This window comes from Oryzias latipes, chromosome 3 (assembly GCF_002234675.1).
Source record: "Oryzias latipes chromosome 3, ASM223467v1".
Taxonomy (NCBI): domain Eukaryota; kingdom Metazoa; phylum Chordata; class Actinopteri; order Beloniformes; family Adrianichthyidae; genus Oryzias; species Oryzias latipes.
This window is the reverse complement of record NC_019861.2, coordinates 28,469,113-28,487,221: the sequence shown is the minus strand read 5'-3', so window position 1 is coordinate 28,487,221 and position 18,109 is coordinate 28,469,113. Positions and strand designations below refer to the sequence as shown.

Sequence of the window (18,109 nt, the reverse complement as noted above, 5' to 3'; positions counted from 1 at the left end):
GACTTAGCCCCGCCCATGGGAACTAAGACTCATGGGAAGTGTTGATTCCCACACCATGAGTTGAGGAGCTGTAATGAGAAGTGACACTCATGTTGTTACAGTCTTATGCTGTTCACAGCAAATGGGCTGTAATGCTGTAAACAAATGTGAGCAAACTACTCCCTACTACCAAAAGCGACACTCCAACTGGCCCACTTTTCTCCCCCTTTCACACACCGCCTATTTCTACGTGGCACAACCACATATTAGGGGCAGCACCTTATAGGGTGCCCCCTACAATTTGGAGAACATGTTTAGTGCGCCTTATAGTCATGGAAATACGGTATATTTAAAATAATAAGTCCTTCATACATCAAAGGTGGAAAGTAGCACTAACAGGTTTACAGAATGAACTTTAGAACCAAATAAATGATCAAATAATTATGTATAATCTTAGTTTTCTTTTTGCTGGATCAACTAGGAGAAATAACATATGAGTGCAATCATCATCAAGGTTCCATCGTACTTTCACAAGTTGAGTCATTTATAACTGCCTTCACTGCTTTCCAGATCATTTTTCAGACTTTCGTGTCATGTGGTGTCTGAAAACATACTAACATGCACAGTTATACTTTTTTATTTTTTTTTTCTCAGAGTAAAGAGTTTGCAATGAAAAATCTAAGCAGGACTTGGATTGTGATAAAATCCTTGTGTCCTGCAGCCTGGATTGGCAAAGTTCACCTGGACTCTGAGTCCTGCTGTCAGCCCCCCATCTCCCTCCCTGACAGTGCCCCCAGCCTACAGAGCAGACACTCTCTAACCTTTGAAACATCCGCAGCAGGCTGCCTGATTCCCTGTGACATGTCATGCTTGCTCCCTCAGCATTAGCATAGCTGCACAAACACTTTCTATTTGGTTGGCATACGCAGACAGGAAGGCGATATCTGTGTTTGTGGCTGATGCAGAAGCTCTGTCACATCTCATCCTTGCACTTTCACCCCTCCAGAGCTGAGATTAACCATCTTTATGTTAGGTAGAGACCAGTGATCTGATAATCAGACGAGTATAATGGTTCATTTAGAAAATAAAAAGAAAGCGATGTCTCAATTCATGTTTTTACAGTTTAAGCTCTCTTCCTGTAACATGTTTTTATAAATTCATAATCACAGTTAAACTTTATAGAAAAATAGTGGCACTTGCTGACCACAACAAACACATTTTTTAAGTGTTGACAGTACGATCTAAATGCGGCATTAATTGATGTGAAACTCTGACAGAGAAGTGTTTGCAGACTCCGGCAGGATTTAGACACTTTTGATACAGTGAGGTTTCAAGGAATAAGGAGGTTGAGCTAACATCACAACTGTCCAAGTACATAAAAAAATACACTTATATATTTGGAGTGTGACGATTAATTGGGTTAAATGATTCAACTTATATTCCTACGACCCAACCAGATCGATCTGTCTGAGGCAAGTAGTTAATGAAATCTACCTATACCATTCTGAAATCCTTTCAACCACAAGTCATGTAAAATAATTTGTAATATCCCTATACCTGATAAGGAAACAAACACTTGTTCATGCTTTCTGGAGTTTTCACATTGCTGTAAATGAAGTCATCACACAGATAGTTCAGAACCTCAGGGAGAACAGATATAAAGGTGAGAGCTCACATCCAAAACCCTTTGTTGCTTAAAACCACTGGATGTATAAAAGATCTGGACAAAGTGAACCCTCACCCCTTCGCGTTCCAAATAGGAAGTATCCGCCGACCCCAAAAACTTCTATTGAGAAATAAACGATAATTATATTTGTCAGAATAACCATTCTTGCTCTGCCACCTTTTTTAACATGTTCTTGCTAATCCTAAATCCTTTTTGTGATTTATTTTTCTTTATTGCAAGTTATTCAAGTTATAAACTGGCCAATCTCACATTAAACATCCAAAATGATTGATTCACTGATTCTCCTGAGCCCACTTTCAAGTGGTAGGTGTGTGGAATTCCAACAAGCTCACTACTCATTGGCCATAGATTTTTGCTATGGAAATGTTGACTCAGACTGACTCAGACCAATCTGATTAAGGATGACGACTGGCTCCAACACGGTGTACTTAAGCATTGATATCTGGGTCCAAAATCATGGAGTCAGTGACTAAGTGAAAGCTTAATAAACAAGTCAAAGACCCATTCCAATGAAAACCATGTTTTTGGTGTTTTTAACATGTAACATTTTTTCTCATGATGTAGGACATATAAAAAAATTATGATTAAACTTGATTTTCTGAGTTTTTATTTATTCAAATCGTGGTAAAATGCTTTTTGAAAAAGCTCTCCATTGTGATGTAGAAACTGCGAAGGGTGGGCAAAAGTCTTCCTGCTGTGCTCCAGTCTGATACATCCACCTGTAAACAAATAGATCCATGTACATTTTGGCATCTAGCACAAAATTGTATGGCTTGGTAGCTGATGTTGCTCACCGTTTTTATTGCACTGGCAATGTTTGGTTGGGGGTGTGAGGGGCTGCAAGCTAGCGGGAAAGAGTGTAAACAAAGCATTGGAATATCAGCGGAGGTTTGTTTTCCAGCTGTCCCACGTAAAACTTAGGTGCAAGTTTCAAAAGAACTACTGTCGCTCTGCAGAAACTTCATCCTTGAAAACTGCAGTTTTTGTTTTTCGGCCAAAAATGGCATAATAATAGTCAAAAGACCAGTGGGAAGAATGTTGCAATAGGTAAAAAAAATGATTGGAGTGGGCTTTAAGGGTGAACAGGACTACAAAATGGGGAAATTCTGTATTGTTGTTCAGAAACTCTTTAAGTGAAAGAAACAACACGTAACAAATCAGTGCACTGCAACTGTGCAATCATGCCGAGACCCCTCTCCAATCCTATGACTGACTCTCATACTTTTCTATGATCACAAGCTGCCAAAGTACAAGTCACGGACTTGGAGCAAAAGTGAAACGTCTTAGCAACTCAATCAGACACAGCACTTGATAAGCACCTCCAACTAGCATGCCGGGCCACCACAAGGTCACTGAGCTCTGCTTGCACCAAAAGACAGTCACAGTTGGCACTGGAAACACAACATACCATAACAACAAAGTAACCTCCTTGGTTCGGGCACAAGGAGGTTAAAAGGCGATGCTGTACCGATAAGTGTTTCAATGCTGAGCCATGAATAGAGAAAGAGGCAAGTGTACGGTGGGGGTGGAGGGTGCATGTTTTCTTTCTGAGCCCAAAGCAGTGTCCAGAGAGTAGCCTTGGCAGCGATCCATCTGTCCCTTGGCGTGAGTACTGCAGTCACATTACATTTCCCCCTCTCCACTGGATCGCTGCGTGCCTAGCTGACGCTCCCATCCAGGACATGTCATGTCCACTTTAGACTTTAGGTTCTGTGGCTCGAGCTAATCCAACAGCTAACAAACTGGAGCCGACTGCTGAGAATATAATTGTGTAAATAATTCAGGCTGTCTTTGAATGAATGAGCAGAAGGCAACACAAGTGTGTTGAGACCTTGATGAAAAGATACGCAGGGAATCTGTTGCAATGTAAACCAAAGGTGACAAACAGGAAAGATCGCCAACAAATGAAGAGCTTCTGGTTTTTGTCCAAAAGCTCACACGACTGCAGAACAGAGCAATTGGTGCAGAAGAGATGTACATTTCCTCCTATTTGAAAAAATAGCTGCTTTTACTTCCTTCTTGCTCATACTGAGCCACACTGAAAACGTCCCTGTGCTGATCCTGCACCAATTAATTTCATGAATGACTAACTCATGTTTGGTAACAAACTCCCAGTGGCTCTAGGCTTTCTCACAACCCTCCACCCTTGCATCCCCAGAGCAGTGGCACTGCAAAATAAATCAAAGGATAATGGAGTCAAAAGCCTTGTGTCAACATTGCGTCGAGTAGAAAATTTAAAGATCCAAGGCTCAACATTAAAGTGAGTTCATGTTAGAATTCACACCTTTGCACTTTTTGTGGGTCAAATTATCCACACTTACTCTCAAAGAAAAGGCAGAAACATTAGAGTATAGTCCATTCAGCAAACGTGTAAAGCTCACACAAAGTGCAATCAACCGGGTACATGTGCCATACACACATGCAGACCATATTTTTCTGGATCTAAAGTATACCTTGGTGGGACTAAAGAAGAGATTTGAAAGAGCCCTTGAGAGATCCTTGGCCATGTTTGTCTAAGTGTTGATTAGTTTTGGCATATGAAGCCACAGACTCCCTGCCATCTTTTCATCCGTTCTCTAGAACCCCCCCAGGGAAAGGCCATAGAGATGGACTTAAGCAGGCAAAGTGTAATTAAACTTCTACTGGCAGGTCATCTGCTGTAAAATGCTGTACCAACGCTTCTAATTATGTAACAGTGTGATCTGAATGAAATGCTGTCACCGTGCAAATTAACTGGTATTTGATAAGGGCAGTATGGCAGCATTGTCTTCTACATGTGTCATGGCCTCAGTATGAACGTGACAGGTCTGGGCTCGGTCAAACCCTGATTAGGAATATCGCAAAAGTATATAATAAGTCTGAATTACTTTACTAGTCCTTGGCATTCGTGTGGTGTTGAATTTCACAGCTTCCTGACCTGCTTGACATTTGAATGCACAAATCTCAGTTTACAGAGCAGCAAGTGCTGTTTGAGTGCCATGGATTTGCCCTTCTTTCATCACCAACATATAGCAATGGCACACAAGTGCCTCAGAAATCTCTTATACAGGGTGAGAATCCATGTGGCTTTTGGTGTGTAACTCCTACCATGTCTGATCATCTTACCTCCAAAGTAAGAGCCATCTGAAAGCTTGGTCTCTTTATTGCCTTTGGTAAGTACGCTGACGACTCCATGCTGTATGAAGTACATTTTCTTGCCTATCGTGCCTTCTCGAATGATGTAGTCTCCGGGCTGGAAAACCTCAAATTTCAACTTGGTAAGCATGGAGGTGACAAAGTTGGGGTCCGCGTTGGCAAAAAGTGGCATTGAAGCCACTAGCTTTCGACAGTTGAAGTTGATGATTTCCTGCATTCAAAGTAAAACGGTAGATTGAAAACAAAAGTTAGGAGGACAAAGCACAGTGACCTACCACAATTTCTAAAAAGCAGATATAAAAGCAGCTGTTTAGAAGTTCTAACTTCTTAATGGCCTCCTTTAACTACTGTGAGCTTCTGAAAGATTAAAATGACAGGAAATGTTTACCAAATACATGAATTTTGAGCTGTGAGAAATCTTCTGATAGAATTACAATTTCATGGGGACAATTCATACTGTCAGGAACTATTGGTGTAGAACCCAAACTGCAAGAGTCCATGGTAGATGGCAGGAACAAATTTTAATATAATTAATTATTATAATATAATAATTAATTATATTAATATAAAAAGCAAACCATAAACGTGCACAAAATGAGAGACAAGGACAAAGAAAAAAATGTGACAAAAAGGAGTTTAGCGCTAAATTGACTTAATCAATTAATTGATTTACCTAAACAATCTGGTTGGATTGTAGGAAACTGATTCTTGTATTAAGCAAGCTGTTAATTGAATCAAACGATACCACTATAAAATCATCTCAAAATAAAATAAATCGATTATATCCGTATTGGAAAATACCATTTGGATTGAGACATGATAGGCTTTTTTTTACTTATGTGAGGGCAGTAAAAATGATCCAGTCATATCTACAGTCTAATGAGTGAAAACACGGTGAATTTTGCAAAGACGTGACCATACAGTGTAATAGACTGTTCTAATATTGTTCCGTTTGTATTATTTTGATGTGGAAAAACAACAGAGGGCTGAATTCATGAAACTAAATTGTGAATGGATTTGACATTCATTCTTGTTCACTTACTGTTAATTACTTACTGTTTGTACACATTTAATTTATACGTGATTATCTTGCAAGAAATACACAGAATCTGGAAAACTTCACTGTTCAGTATCCAGGTATTTACCTCTGAGTCACATCATTTAACTTTTGGCTGAAGAATTTTAGGTCAGTGAATCGTGTTATTCAAAATAAACCCATGTCGGCTATAAATCGTTTGGTCAATTATAAAGTATGACATGCTTCAAACCTTCGGTGAAACAAATTGTTACACCCGAGTGAGAAAGCAGATGACTGGACAAGGGTGAACTGAAAACCAGTCACTTAAATACACTGGGGATGATTAACTGAAATGAAAACAGCTGTGGATAATTATTAAATGAAACCAGGTGAGATTGTGGCACAAATACAGGAGTTAAAACAAGCTTGAAAACACAATATTACAAGAATCAAGGAAATATAACTGCCAAACAAACCAAACTAAAGTGCACAATTCTCACACACACCTCTCGGAGTGGCTCATTCAACTCTCCCAGGATGCTCTCCTCGTCGAACATCTTGCCCTGGTATCTGTGTTCATAATAGTCGTGGATCCTCTGCCTCATGTCTGCAGGCAGCTTGTGGAAAGACATGTATTGCTCCACCTGTTTATACTGTAAAAAAACAAAAAAAACAAAGAGACATCAGCATTTTCTGAGGCTATCTTTCCTTTCAATGTAGAATAATTTACACAAAATAAAGAGTTGCTGTCGTAGAGTAAGCCTGAGTCTGCGTCCTGCAGTCTTTGTATTATTTAAAAAAAAATAAAACTATCATGTTTTTGATGGGTTTTTACTCTTTTGGTAGAATTAAAAGCAGAGAAGCAGATCAAAGCAGACTGAACATGTCTTGGGAATAATAACAGGTTCCTTGATCTGCTCTGAATGAAAATAAGAAACCAAAAAAAAAAGGAAAGCATTAACCATTCATGGGGTAGTGGTGGAGGTGTTCTTTGATCACAGTTACTGTGCTGCCATCAGCTTTACTCTGAGTGATGTTATTGACCTCCATTGTTTGCTATTTCTTGTCTCAAATTGTTTTCTCGACACCACAGATCTCGCAGAAAGCAGTTGGAAGCATGTCTCTTTGTGAGAATAATACTGTTTTATTATTTGGTGCAATGAGCTACACCAAAATCTTCAAAATTACACTTTTTTTGGGAAATATTAGTGAGCTTTTCTAGCCTTGTTGACCGAATGACAAGTGGCTGGATTCCTCAGCCTCATTTTTGCTGCTGCCTCTTTTCCTTCCTGCAATGTTCACTTTCTGTTTTTTTTACCTCCGATTGCTAAATTTAGATGAGATTTAGTGGGTCTGTGTTTGACGAGAGCCTTTTCAGTCCTTCACAGAGAGACAGAAAACAACCTGAAGTCACTGTGTGCATATTGATGACACAGCTACTCAACTGCTGACTGTTAGATTGAATCTGTTGCAAACTCTGTAAATGTATGAATAAAGCAGGAAATTAATAGATGATGCAGCCTTGCTAAAACCCATTTATTTGCAGTTAGAGCTTGCGTGTGACGGACAGGTGTTTGTGGAATAAACTAATATTTCTGTGTGTTTTGCTAAGTGGCCTGGAAAATAAAATACTTGCAGAAGCAAGAACAAGATGTACCAAAATGATTTCAGATTTCTGATGAATGAGCGCCGTTATGCTGTGAAGGTTTGAGGCTTTATCATCACAATCCTCTCAGCATGACATTGAGGACTTACTCATCTGAAGATGAAATATTATCTTTCCATAGAAAACATGTACACTCTTCTCTTTCAGAGTGCTTGAGAAACAAACGTGCGCATTAGTGGATACAGTTTTATTGTTTTCTTAGTAGCTTGCCTATATGTGACACCCAAGTAAAGATGACAGCTGTGTGTTACATTCTGAAAGATGCCTAATGTCTTTTCGCCTCCTGCATTAGGCATGCCACAGCATGGTGCTGTGTTTCAAAGGTCTGGATTATCATCACACGTAGAATGGCTCCTTTTCGGGTTTTTTCAGCGTTTATAAGATGTTCTCACTTTATCCACAGCTTCAAAGGAAGTGCTGGCTTGAGACTGTTAACCAGAAAGGGTTTTAACTGTGTAAACTAATATTTTGTTTAATAGGTGTTCTGTGTTTACGGCTAAGCCCGACAATCCATTTTCCCTCCACAAATCAGTGCAGATGAAAAGCTGACAGTGATGCAGAGAGTCCGCCATGGATGGGGGTGCTAACAAGCCTCCCAGTTGCAGGGAATTATTTTATTGGTTCACATAATTTATCAAAATCATCAGTTTTGCCAACAGGATGTGAAATGGCCCTAAAATATTACTGAAATTTGTATTTACATGTTTTTTTTCTAGCTTTTTTTAAAACTTGTTTTCTATGGAAGTGTTAGCTAAATGGTCAAAAGTGTTATTTTGATTCATTTTTCAAAATGGTGATAAAGACAAAGGTAATAAAAACTATAGGCAGTCCATGTCCAGCACTAAACCCTCTCCTCCTGGTTATGGTGGGACAAAAGAGCGACAGAAGTTTGACAGGGCAGGATGAAGCAACACCGCTGCCAGTTTTAGCTGCTTCCTCACAGCTTTGATGTGACAAGAACTCTGCAATTATCCACTGTAAATGAGGCATGAAAAATAGAGCAGGTAATTCCCATATACATAACTATAAGGCCAAAAACAAAAGCCATCTGTCCAGTTGGCGTGCAGAGGTGTTTTGCGCACAACTTTTATATTTAGATTGGAAACAGTTCAATTAAAGGCCTCTGAGGCACCATGATGATGTATGAGAACATGTGCAGGGTTAGCAGCAGTGCTCAGAATAGATGGATGAAGGTTGTGAAAATTCTAAGCTGAAAGCTTGTCCCTTAAGAAAGTTTTATAAATGTATATGATGTTGACATATTACAAGCAGATCTAAATATTTAACTTGGAAAATTGTTTAATGACAAAGGTTATTGGAAAAGGCCTTGTCAAAAGTGTTTCATACTGCATTTGTATGAGGTAAAGATCTTATTGAATCAAACACAGAAGATAAGAGTCTGATACTGCCACATTTCTGAGTATGACTTTGTACTAATTACTCTCTGCCGATGGCATAATATTCTCTCCATTCAGTAGATTTTCTCTGAATGACAGTCTGAACCTCTGACATCAGGAAATCTCAGACCTTAATACTGTAAACTCAAAAATTTAGAACAAAATTCCTGCTTCTTTGTTTTTACGAAAGTTAAATTTTGCATCTACTAAGACAACAAGTTAGATGCATACAGCAGTCAAAGTCATCCTCATTGTACTTCTCTAAACAACTGTTTTCAGGTGTTTTACAAGCCAACATGTTCAAAAATCTTCCCCACTTCTCTTCAAAAAGTAGCTCGTTACACAAGATCTTGATCCACTGAAGTGTTAAATGGTGCAAATACACAGCAAAGATGAATCAGACTGGCTCAAAAAAAGTTTCTTATATAGAGAAATCTAAGAAAATTGTGCTGGAAATGATTTTTTTATGGCTCTTTTCATTATATTTTAATGTTTAAGCATAGAATCCTAACGATAAGGAGTGTGGTCTTTGAATGACAGGTTAACATTTAATCTTTGGCTTGTTTGACCCAACTATTTTGTCACTGTGCCAAAGATTAAGGTATGACAGTGTAATAACCGAAAGAGGTGAAAATATGACACCCAGTTGACCCAAAACAAGCCTATTCTAAGTAATCTAAGTATTAGTTTAGATTATCATATCTAAAATTAAAATTATAATTTTGAATTGTTGATTCCAATTACTTGTCCACAAGTATTTGAAGCCATTTCTTGTGAAATGTAAGTAATGACAAATTACAGAAGGTTTTTTTCTGAATACAGGCTTAATTTCATAATTTGGTAAAATTGGCAGAATGTTTTGGTCAAATTCCTAAAGAAACATTGTGTTAAGAACCATTATCACAAAAAGAGAATTACATCTTCCCAGATTGGAGGCAGAGGATGGCTGCACATGTGACTGTGCATACAGGATGTGCCTGTCACTAAATCTCACTATAAGCTGCTGCTTATCTGCCACTATAGCTCTCTGATGCTGTAATTTATGCAGAACATAGAGATAGAGATGGTGACACTCAACAAAGGAGATAATCCCATTCATTTGCAGGTAACTTGTGATCTGTGTTGTCTCACAACAGTGAGGCCTTTTGAATTTCTGGTGTCCTTATGAGCACTTTTTCCAACCACTTATCCTGGGATAAGTGAGTGATGTTCTGTTTCTTGTTGGCAGTTGGTGAGGAAATCAAGAGGCTCAGGAGAAAGCACGTTGTGGCATGCCAGTCCCAAAAGGCTTAAGATTGGCAGAGGGATGCTATAGGCCCGCCCCTTTACATTTCTAATTAATACTTGGCAATTAAACACGGCTCTTTGGGGGATTGTTAATAAAAAGCCCAAAGCTTATTATTTAGAGGTGAAGATGCAATGGAGATTTTTGATTCTCTTCTTCAATCTTTAATTTCCAGGGTTTTGGAAATTTAGTGAATATAAGTGATTGACTCTTTTTTTTTAGGAAGACTTTTATGAGTTGTTTGAAAGAGTTTAAAGCAGAGGTGTAATCATGCCAGAACACCAGAGTACCACTCAGCCTTTCTTAACCCTCCATACATCCTGTATACATTAGAATAGATATGCAGCAGCCACGTATTTTGTTTTAAAAACTCTAAATTCCAGTCTCTTGGGACTCGTCTCTTCCTGCTGTATCACTTATCATGCCAATATAAAGTCAAAAAGTAAACACAAACTCTATCCCATGAGTCCCTGTGGCTCTATTCATCCAAAACAATGTATTATTTAAGCTGAGACAGATTCACAACATCAGTTCATGTATAAAATACAAGAAAATGTTCCAACTTAAATTGAAAGAAAGCAGAAGGGGGTGTTTGTGCATGAAGAGAAAGTTAGATACATTTTGAAATGCTTTTCTTTTTCAATTTAGCTCATTTTTAAACTTAATGTGTGATTTAATTCTATTTTCCACAAATGTAAAGCATCAAGCATACCAAGGACAGAAGATAAAGCAACAACCTCCTCTTTGGTCTTCCTCAAAGCCAGTATCATAAAACCACAGTATCATCACTCTCCCTTCTCTTAAATATGCTCAAACTATCTTAATCTGTTTCGCTGAATTTCTCTTCAGACCATCTAACATGAGCTGTTCTTCTGATGTAGTTATTCTTGATCCTATCTATCATAATCACTCTAAACGAGATGTCGTCGAGATGTCATCTGCAAACACGAGAATCCAAAAAGATTCCTGTCTAAACTCTGTGGTCTAAACTGTCTGTGGGAGAATAAACACAAACCCGGAAAATTATGATAGTTGACAAAAATCAAATTCATTTAGACATTTTTTTTTTTTTAATAAGAAACTCCAGAAACAAGGAAGATTTTACTAAAACAACAGCAATAACTTGATTATTTTGGGGCAAAACCCCATGTTCCCTATGTTCTGTTTAAGGATGCATCTGTCAACAAGCTAAAAAGCTCAATTGCGACTCAATCTTCAGCCTGGCCAGCTAAGCATAGAAAGGAACTACTTCAGAGAAAATATTGTTGTTGTTAGGGAGTCTAAAGAGTTTCCAAGGTTGTAAATATAAATTGCCATATACATTACCTACAGCACTGCATATTCCCATGTATGTACTTCAACATAATATTGCTGCTATAAAATGTAAAATTAAATCAATAAAATACATTTTTTGCTGTTGTTTGAGGTAATTTGCACCTCCCTATGGCTGCCATGCAGCTTTGTCCCACATGCTGCCCCTTTTCCACACATCACTGAGCGTTTATATATGTGTTGTATCACTCTACGAGAACTCATTTTGTCTCCCATCAACAGCCAGATTGTCAGAACTTAACTTGCGTTTCATTTTCTGTGTTGTATTTTCCGAGGACTGAACAAGTGGTGTTTAACTCTTCTTTTATTTTGTTAAACTTCTTGTTATGCATGACTAAAATCCAGTGACAGGTCTATTGAAGTCCAAAGCTGGAGATAACACTAGTAATAATTTGATTTAAGAGTAGAAAAACTACACAGTCTTTCATTTTTATAATTTGACCTGATTTCTTTCTATGAACTTATAACTAGGCATGTGCACAGATAAGGCCCAGGAGTGCTTGAGCACCAGCCCTTTTTCCCTTGAATTAAAAAGTGCTGTAGTCCCTCTCCTTTTAGTTTGTTTTTGATTTTTCGAACAACATTAATAAATGCCTGTTAGTGATACAAGAAAAAAAAAAGAACCTCAGCAAAAAATCCCCACTGTATTCTTCTCATTGTTTTTGGAATACAAGGATTCTGAGCTGCCGCTTCTGTCTTTGCGGCTCTGAGTCAGTCTGAGTTGCGGCTCGGACTAAGACCCGCCAGAGACAGACAGCAAGAGAAACTGCTCCCCCACAGAGAACTGAAGACATATGACAACGCAGCTACTGCCCTGAACCTATTATTGTCTAAGTACCGGTAGTTACCGTCCACTGATTCAACAAGCTTAAATATGGTTAATATGTCAGAAAAATGCTCTGTATTAGTCAAGGAGTCTGTTTCTACTTTTGCCAGAGGTCTAAGTACAGTGCAATAGTTAATTGGACAGCTCATGCAGGGACAGGAAACTGGGTCCCGAGTACAAAATAAAACCCCAGGTAAATGTTCAAAATAAAAGAACCGTATTTATGGCGACTTCATAGCTTCCTCACTACAGGTCTAACACAATGTATCTGTTTAATGTAATATTTTCTGATTAGAAAGGCCTTCTTTAAAATCTGTATCATTCAGTTTCACAATCTTTTGTATTAAAATCTTTGCAATGACAACCAAAGTCTGTATTTGGAGGATAAGATGCAAAAGAGGGTTTAAGATTCCTCATTTTGGGTGCAACTGGCAGAAACTGGAGGTGTAGAACCCAAAATGCAGGAAACTGGGCTTGGAGATGGAAATGTAAACATTTAATAAATAAACTAAAACAGGACCAAATCCATGGAGAATTGAAAGCACAATAAAACAGATGACCTGACAATAGAACTGAAAACCGGGCACTTCTACTCACTGAGGACAATTACCATAAATGAAGACAGCTGTGGATGATTAACATGAACCTGGAGTGACTGACAGAACATGACCAAAACCACCACTGAAAAAACAAACTAAACCACAAAATCCCAACAGCAACAGTTTGATCAAATTAAATAATACAAATTCCAGCATACCGGGGATGAAAGTTGAAGGAAAACTTTACTCAATTTCCATATTGTTTAAAGGAAAAAAAATAACCTGTTTTTTGCCCCTTTCAGACTTTGAGGCCCTGCCCCTCCCAAATCCTGTGCACGTCCCTGCTTATGTCTGACTGTCTGATTCCTGAAGGCTTTTGTGCACAATAAGATGGACAAATGATTTGTTAGAAGACTGCAGCTGATATGGTTCTGTGACATTAAATGGCTTATTTGGTGGAAGAAGAGAGCTTCCTTCATTCATTACTCTTCAGTAAGTACAGTTTCATTGTAGGACAATCAAGTTTGATGTAATAAAATTGCATTGGGGGCTGTGCAGTGGTTAGCGTTTTCCCACCACAGCAAGAAGGCCCTAGTTCCAATCCCAGCTAGAACCTTCCTGTGTGGAGTTTGAATGCTCTCCATGTGCATGCAGGAGTTTTCCCTGGGCACTCAGGCTTCCTTCCAGTTAGAAGACATGCCTAAAAGGTTGATTGATAACTCCAAATTATCCCTGGGTGTGACTGAAAGTGTGTAAAGGTGTGTGATTGTGTAGTCCTACCACAAACTGGCAACCTGTCCAGGGTGTGCCCTGCCTTCACCCAGCAGTAGCCAAGCTAAGCTCTGGCAGCCCCATGACCCAAAAGGAATGCAGAATGTTAAGAAAATAGATGTATGGAAAATTGCATTTGGGAGGAAAGATACTAATGAATCAGTATGCAAATTAGCCATATTATAAAAATATTTGGAGATCTGTTGCTGCAAATAAGGCGATGGAATGGAAGTTTTAGTGGTTTACCATCTCCTAAAAAATGAGAAAAAAAATGAGAAAGGCTTTGAATGTGGCCTCCCACAAAGCTCAATGTAGTTAACCCTTGTGCTATCCTATGGGTTCAAGATGACCATTGACGTGTTATCCCTACCATGACAAAGGTGGATAAAGGTGGAAAGATTTCATGTAATCCATGGAAACTAGTGAAGATCACAAATCATTGAAGAAAAAAGGTCAGCTTACTGTTTAGTGGGGTTGAGATGACCCAACTCCCAATGTCAAAAAGTGCCTAGGATAGCACAAGGGTTCTATCTAACCTGTTCTGATTAGTCTTACACACAATGTCTAATGCCAATGTCAAACACAAACACGCTGCCGAGGCCGGTCTTTAGGTTGACATCATCAAATGTGCGGCGCCTAAGACGAGCGAAAGGTGGTGCCTCAGAGAACGAGTCATCTTACTTTAGGGTAGGAAGTTAGCTACAAAAATAACCCATTTGATTAAAATATCATTCTTTAGTGTGGCAAAAGTAATACATTATCATATATTTGAATCGACTTTACTCTGAAAGGCTTAATAATGGCATGATATAGGCCCTTTAAATGTTTACAGTAGATCCTGTGTAAGGAAAAGGGGCTCCACTGAAAAAATAGAAATGGAGAACCGCCAAGAGTCTGAGTGCTGCTTCTGAAAAACATCTTCATATCTCAACCATTGGAATTACTCTGACTGACAACAGTTGCTTCTGTTGGAACATTTGTTTTCTATCTGCATTGCTGTATGACTTCTCTGCTTTGGAAATTTGAACTTTTACCATTTACAGATGGTTTACTAGTTTATTGTTTGAGTTTTCTGTTTCTACCTTTTCCACTTAATAAAATGATGAAATTATTGTTGTGACTGACAATATTTAAAGCTCACAATAGAGAGGTCGTCACCTCATTACTGCATACTGCATTTATCTGTCTTCTTTGTAATCTGTAAGTGGACTGTGGTACATACCTGAAAGCTCCTTTTTTAACGAGGACTTTAAGGCCTCCATTACAGAAGGAAGCGTTCCACAACCGCTAATACAGGAGGTCATGATAAATAAGCCAGTTTATAAATATTTGCACACAGCTTGACATACACAATTAATTCTTAATTTCTCTTATTCATGCTAAAATTTGTTCTGTAAATACAAAGGTTTTCCGTTAGCTTTGTTATTTGACCCATGTATTTCTTCTGTGCCTCAAAGAACAGAAACGAGAGAACAGAGAGGGAAAAATAAATGTTTAGAAAGTATAATTAAGTGGTCGACATCTCTATTGGGAAATAAATTATTTATAATTTATTTGGAAAAAAATTGCGTTAGCGTGAATATTTGCTCAGGAGGAAAGGGAATTGGGAATAGGGAAAAAAAATCAGCTATACGGGAGGACTAAAGGACAAAAAAAGATAAACATGAATAGTGAATTACTTTAAACTTTCTTAGGTTAAAAAAGTAAAATTTGTAAAGGAATAAAAAAAAAAGGAAAATCAAGTCTTAATTTTATAAATTGTTTCTCAGCAAAAATTCCAAAAGTACTCTACTGTTTGTGTTTTTGTGGATTATATATATATATATATATATATATATATATATATATATATATATATATATATATATATATATATATATATATATATATATATAGTGGATTAATAAATAATAGAAAAAAATGCTCAAATCAATTATATTTTCATTATGTGAAATGTATGAAGTCATATTTGCTATTTAAAAAAAATAGTGTCCGAACTACTTTTCAAATCCAGGGCACTACTTACTGTTGTCGCGCACGACATATTTTTTTAGTAGTTAGGGATTAGGGTGGGAATGGACACACACGACCACTTTCCCCATGGAGCTAGCGGTGTTTGGCTAAAACTTTTTCCTTTTATATGCACAAATTGCATCTTCAACTTTGCAAACGTTTGGATGTTGTTAGTTTTCACGGGCGAGACGCAGACACAGTGCCGAGGTCGGTCTTACTTCCGAGTCGTCTTACTTCCAGGTAAGAAAATAGCTTGTGAAAATAACTAATATTTAATTAAAAAAATGTTTTTTGTGCGGCAAAGGTAATATATTATCATATACATGGATATTTTTTTTACTATAAAATGCTTATGAATAGCATGTTATAGGCCAGGGGTCGGCAACCTACCGCTCCGGAGCCGCATGCAGTTCTTTCCTCCCTGATCTGCGGCTCCCCGTGGTTTTGTAAAATAACTATCATGTTCTAAGATTGTTGTGGTGCCTTTAACACCATTGGGTAGTGCGACCGGGTATAATGAAAATAGCAGCGTGAGCATGTGGAGGGGGCGTGTCTGCAGCTGTGAACGCGGACCAAAGTCTGTTATGGGATGGAAAGTTCTTCTAAAAAGACAGTCAATGGAAATCTCGTAGAGGGCACATTAGCGGCCAAAAAAAAAAAAAAGCCTGTTTTTTTTCCTAGAATAAAACCACCCATTTTCGCGCAAAATTAATTACATGTGCATTAGGACGCCCCTACTATCCTGTCCACTTGCTTCTATGATGACCGTATGTTGCTCTGTCTGTGTAAAACACGCTGGGGGGGGGGGTTGGGGTTTGCACGCGGGGGAAAACAACTAGGAGCTGCAGAGGATGTGAACAGGTAGAGGGGTGGGGCTTAGACTCACCACTTATGATTGCAGACCCACAACAACCTAAGGGCTGCTTCCTCCATGAAATTAATATACTTTATTGGGTTTACTGGATTTAAAGAAAAAAAATAGAAACGAGTGGACAAAAGTTCAAAGGAAACATCACGCTCATAAATAATTAAAATAAATAATTAAATAAATATCCTGACAACATTTGGAATCAATACAAGTATCGCCAAATAAACCATCGCGATATTTCGGCAAAATGATTTTTTCTAACACTGAGTGTTGCAGCTCCCTGTGCTTTCATTTCTGTGGGAAACTGATGAAAGTGGCTCTTTAAGTGGTAGGTTGCCGACCCCTGGTATCGGCCCTTTAATTAGATAAACAATTATTGTGCTTTGAGCACAAGTTTATTCATTATATATATATAAATATATTTCTTTTGTTTTTTTAACATCTAATTCTCAACTTCTTATATTGTATTCTGGGTTAGAATCAGGACATTTTACATGGATCTATCAAGCATTGCAGTTTTTAGCTTGAAATGACCAGCATTACCTCTCCACAGTCTGATTTCCTTAATGATAACAGCTCATACAGACTCGGGAACCACGGGCAACCTGTTGTAACAGCCCACTGGCAAATCTAAAAACAGTCACCTGTCTTCTCAGAACTCCATGTCTTGTGCACTTATTGAGCACATGGATTACTGGCATTAGTCTAACATGGAAAAACAGCGGGAAATCTCCTTGAAGAAGATCTTGTTGTCACACAACTAATGCAATGGATAAAACAGGTTTTCTTCTTAGAAGAGCCTGACCCCGATGAGCAGAGGAGTGAATCCTACACTGCACTAGACAAGATAACTGACTGTCCTGCAGGCAGTGGACGTGCCTGCACGTGTCTTACTTGATCGTCGAGCCTTGTGAAAAGATAAATGGTAGTTGCAGTGTGCAGTAATAGCCTTTATGCTGACAGATATTGCGGCGCAGAGGGAAGCTCAGGGGACCCTTTTCAGATGGCTGAGAGAATCTTATGGTGCCTGAAGGGGAGATCCCAGAAATGGCAGCCAATGGCATTGGTAGCACATGCTGAGTGGTGCAGAGAAGGGCCAGATGTTCAGTGTGACTTTCTCTATATTGCGAGACATAACACCAGGCATCCTTTTCCTGTTTGCTTAGCGTCTTCCCCCGTCGTCTTATACTCTCTTTTATTTAGGTGTGATCTTTCAAACCACTGTCTCCATTACCTGGAGATGACCCTCTCATGTCTCCCCTTTGCTGAGACAGGACACAGTGGTGGCCCAGCAGCTCATCTCATTATCACCCACGCTGGGCCCACAAAGGACATGGCACGATCAGTGTGCTGCTTGTCTCAGCCTTCAGACAGCTATCCAGACTTTCCTTAAACTGGGGAAGGTGCTGCTTTTATGTGTCTGTTGTTCTTTTCTCAGTTTATACATCGAAGGATGGGTTTCGATCATTGACTGTTTATGAGAACTGGACCATTAACAAACGGGCTTACTTCTGGCTCCAACGAAATAAAGTCAATTCAGTCGCCATTTTATTTAAGATGATGTCAACCTTTTGCAGTCAGACAACATCGGCG

At 38.6% G+C, this 18,109-nt stretch overlaps 1 protein-coding gene across 1 annotated transcript in view; it reads right to left on the bottom strand.

Moving 5' to 3' along the window:
- Positions 1-208: 208 nt before the first annotated feature.
- Positions 209-18,109, bottom strand: part of LOC111946705 (potassium/sodium hyperpolarization-activated cyclic nucleotide-gated channel 4-like) — a 40,874-nt gene continuing 22,973 nt past the window's right edge. The window contains exons 4-8 of the mRNA XM_023950458.1: positions 6,326-6,472; positions 4,772-5,012; positions 2,461-2,510; positions 2,313-2,385; positions 209-225 (exon numbers count right to left, since the gene is read on the bottom strand). Coding sequence (XP_023806226.1) covers positions 209-225; positions 2,313-2,385; positions 2,461-2,510; positions 4,772-5,012; positions 6,326-6,472 — 528 coding nt within the window. The remainder of the gene's footprint in view (positions 226-2,312; positions 2,386-2,460; positions 2,511-4,771; positions 5,013-6,325; positions 6,473-18,109) is intronic.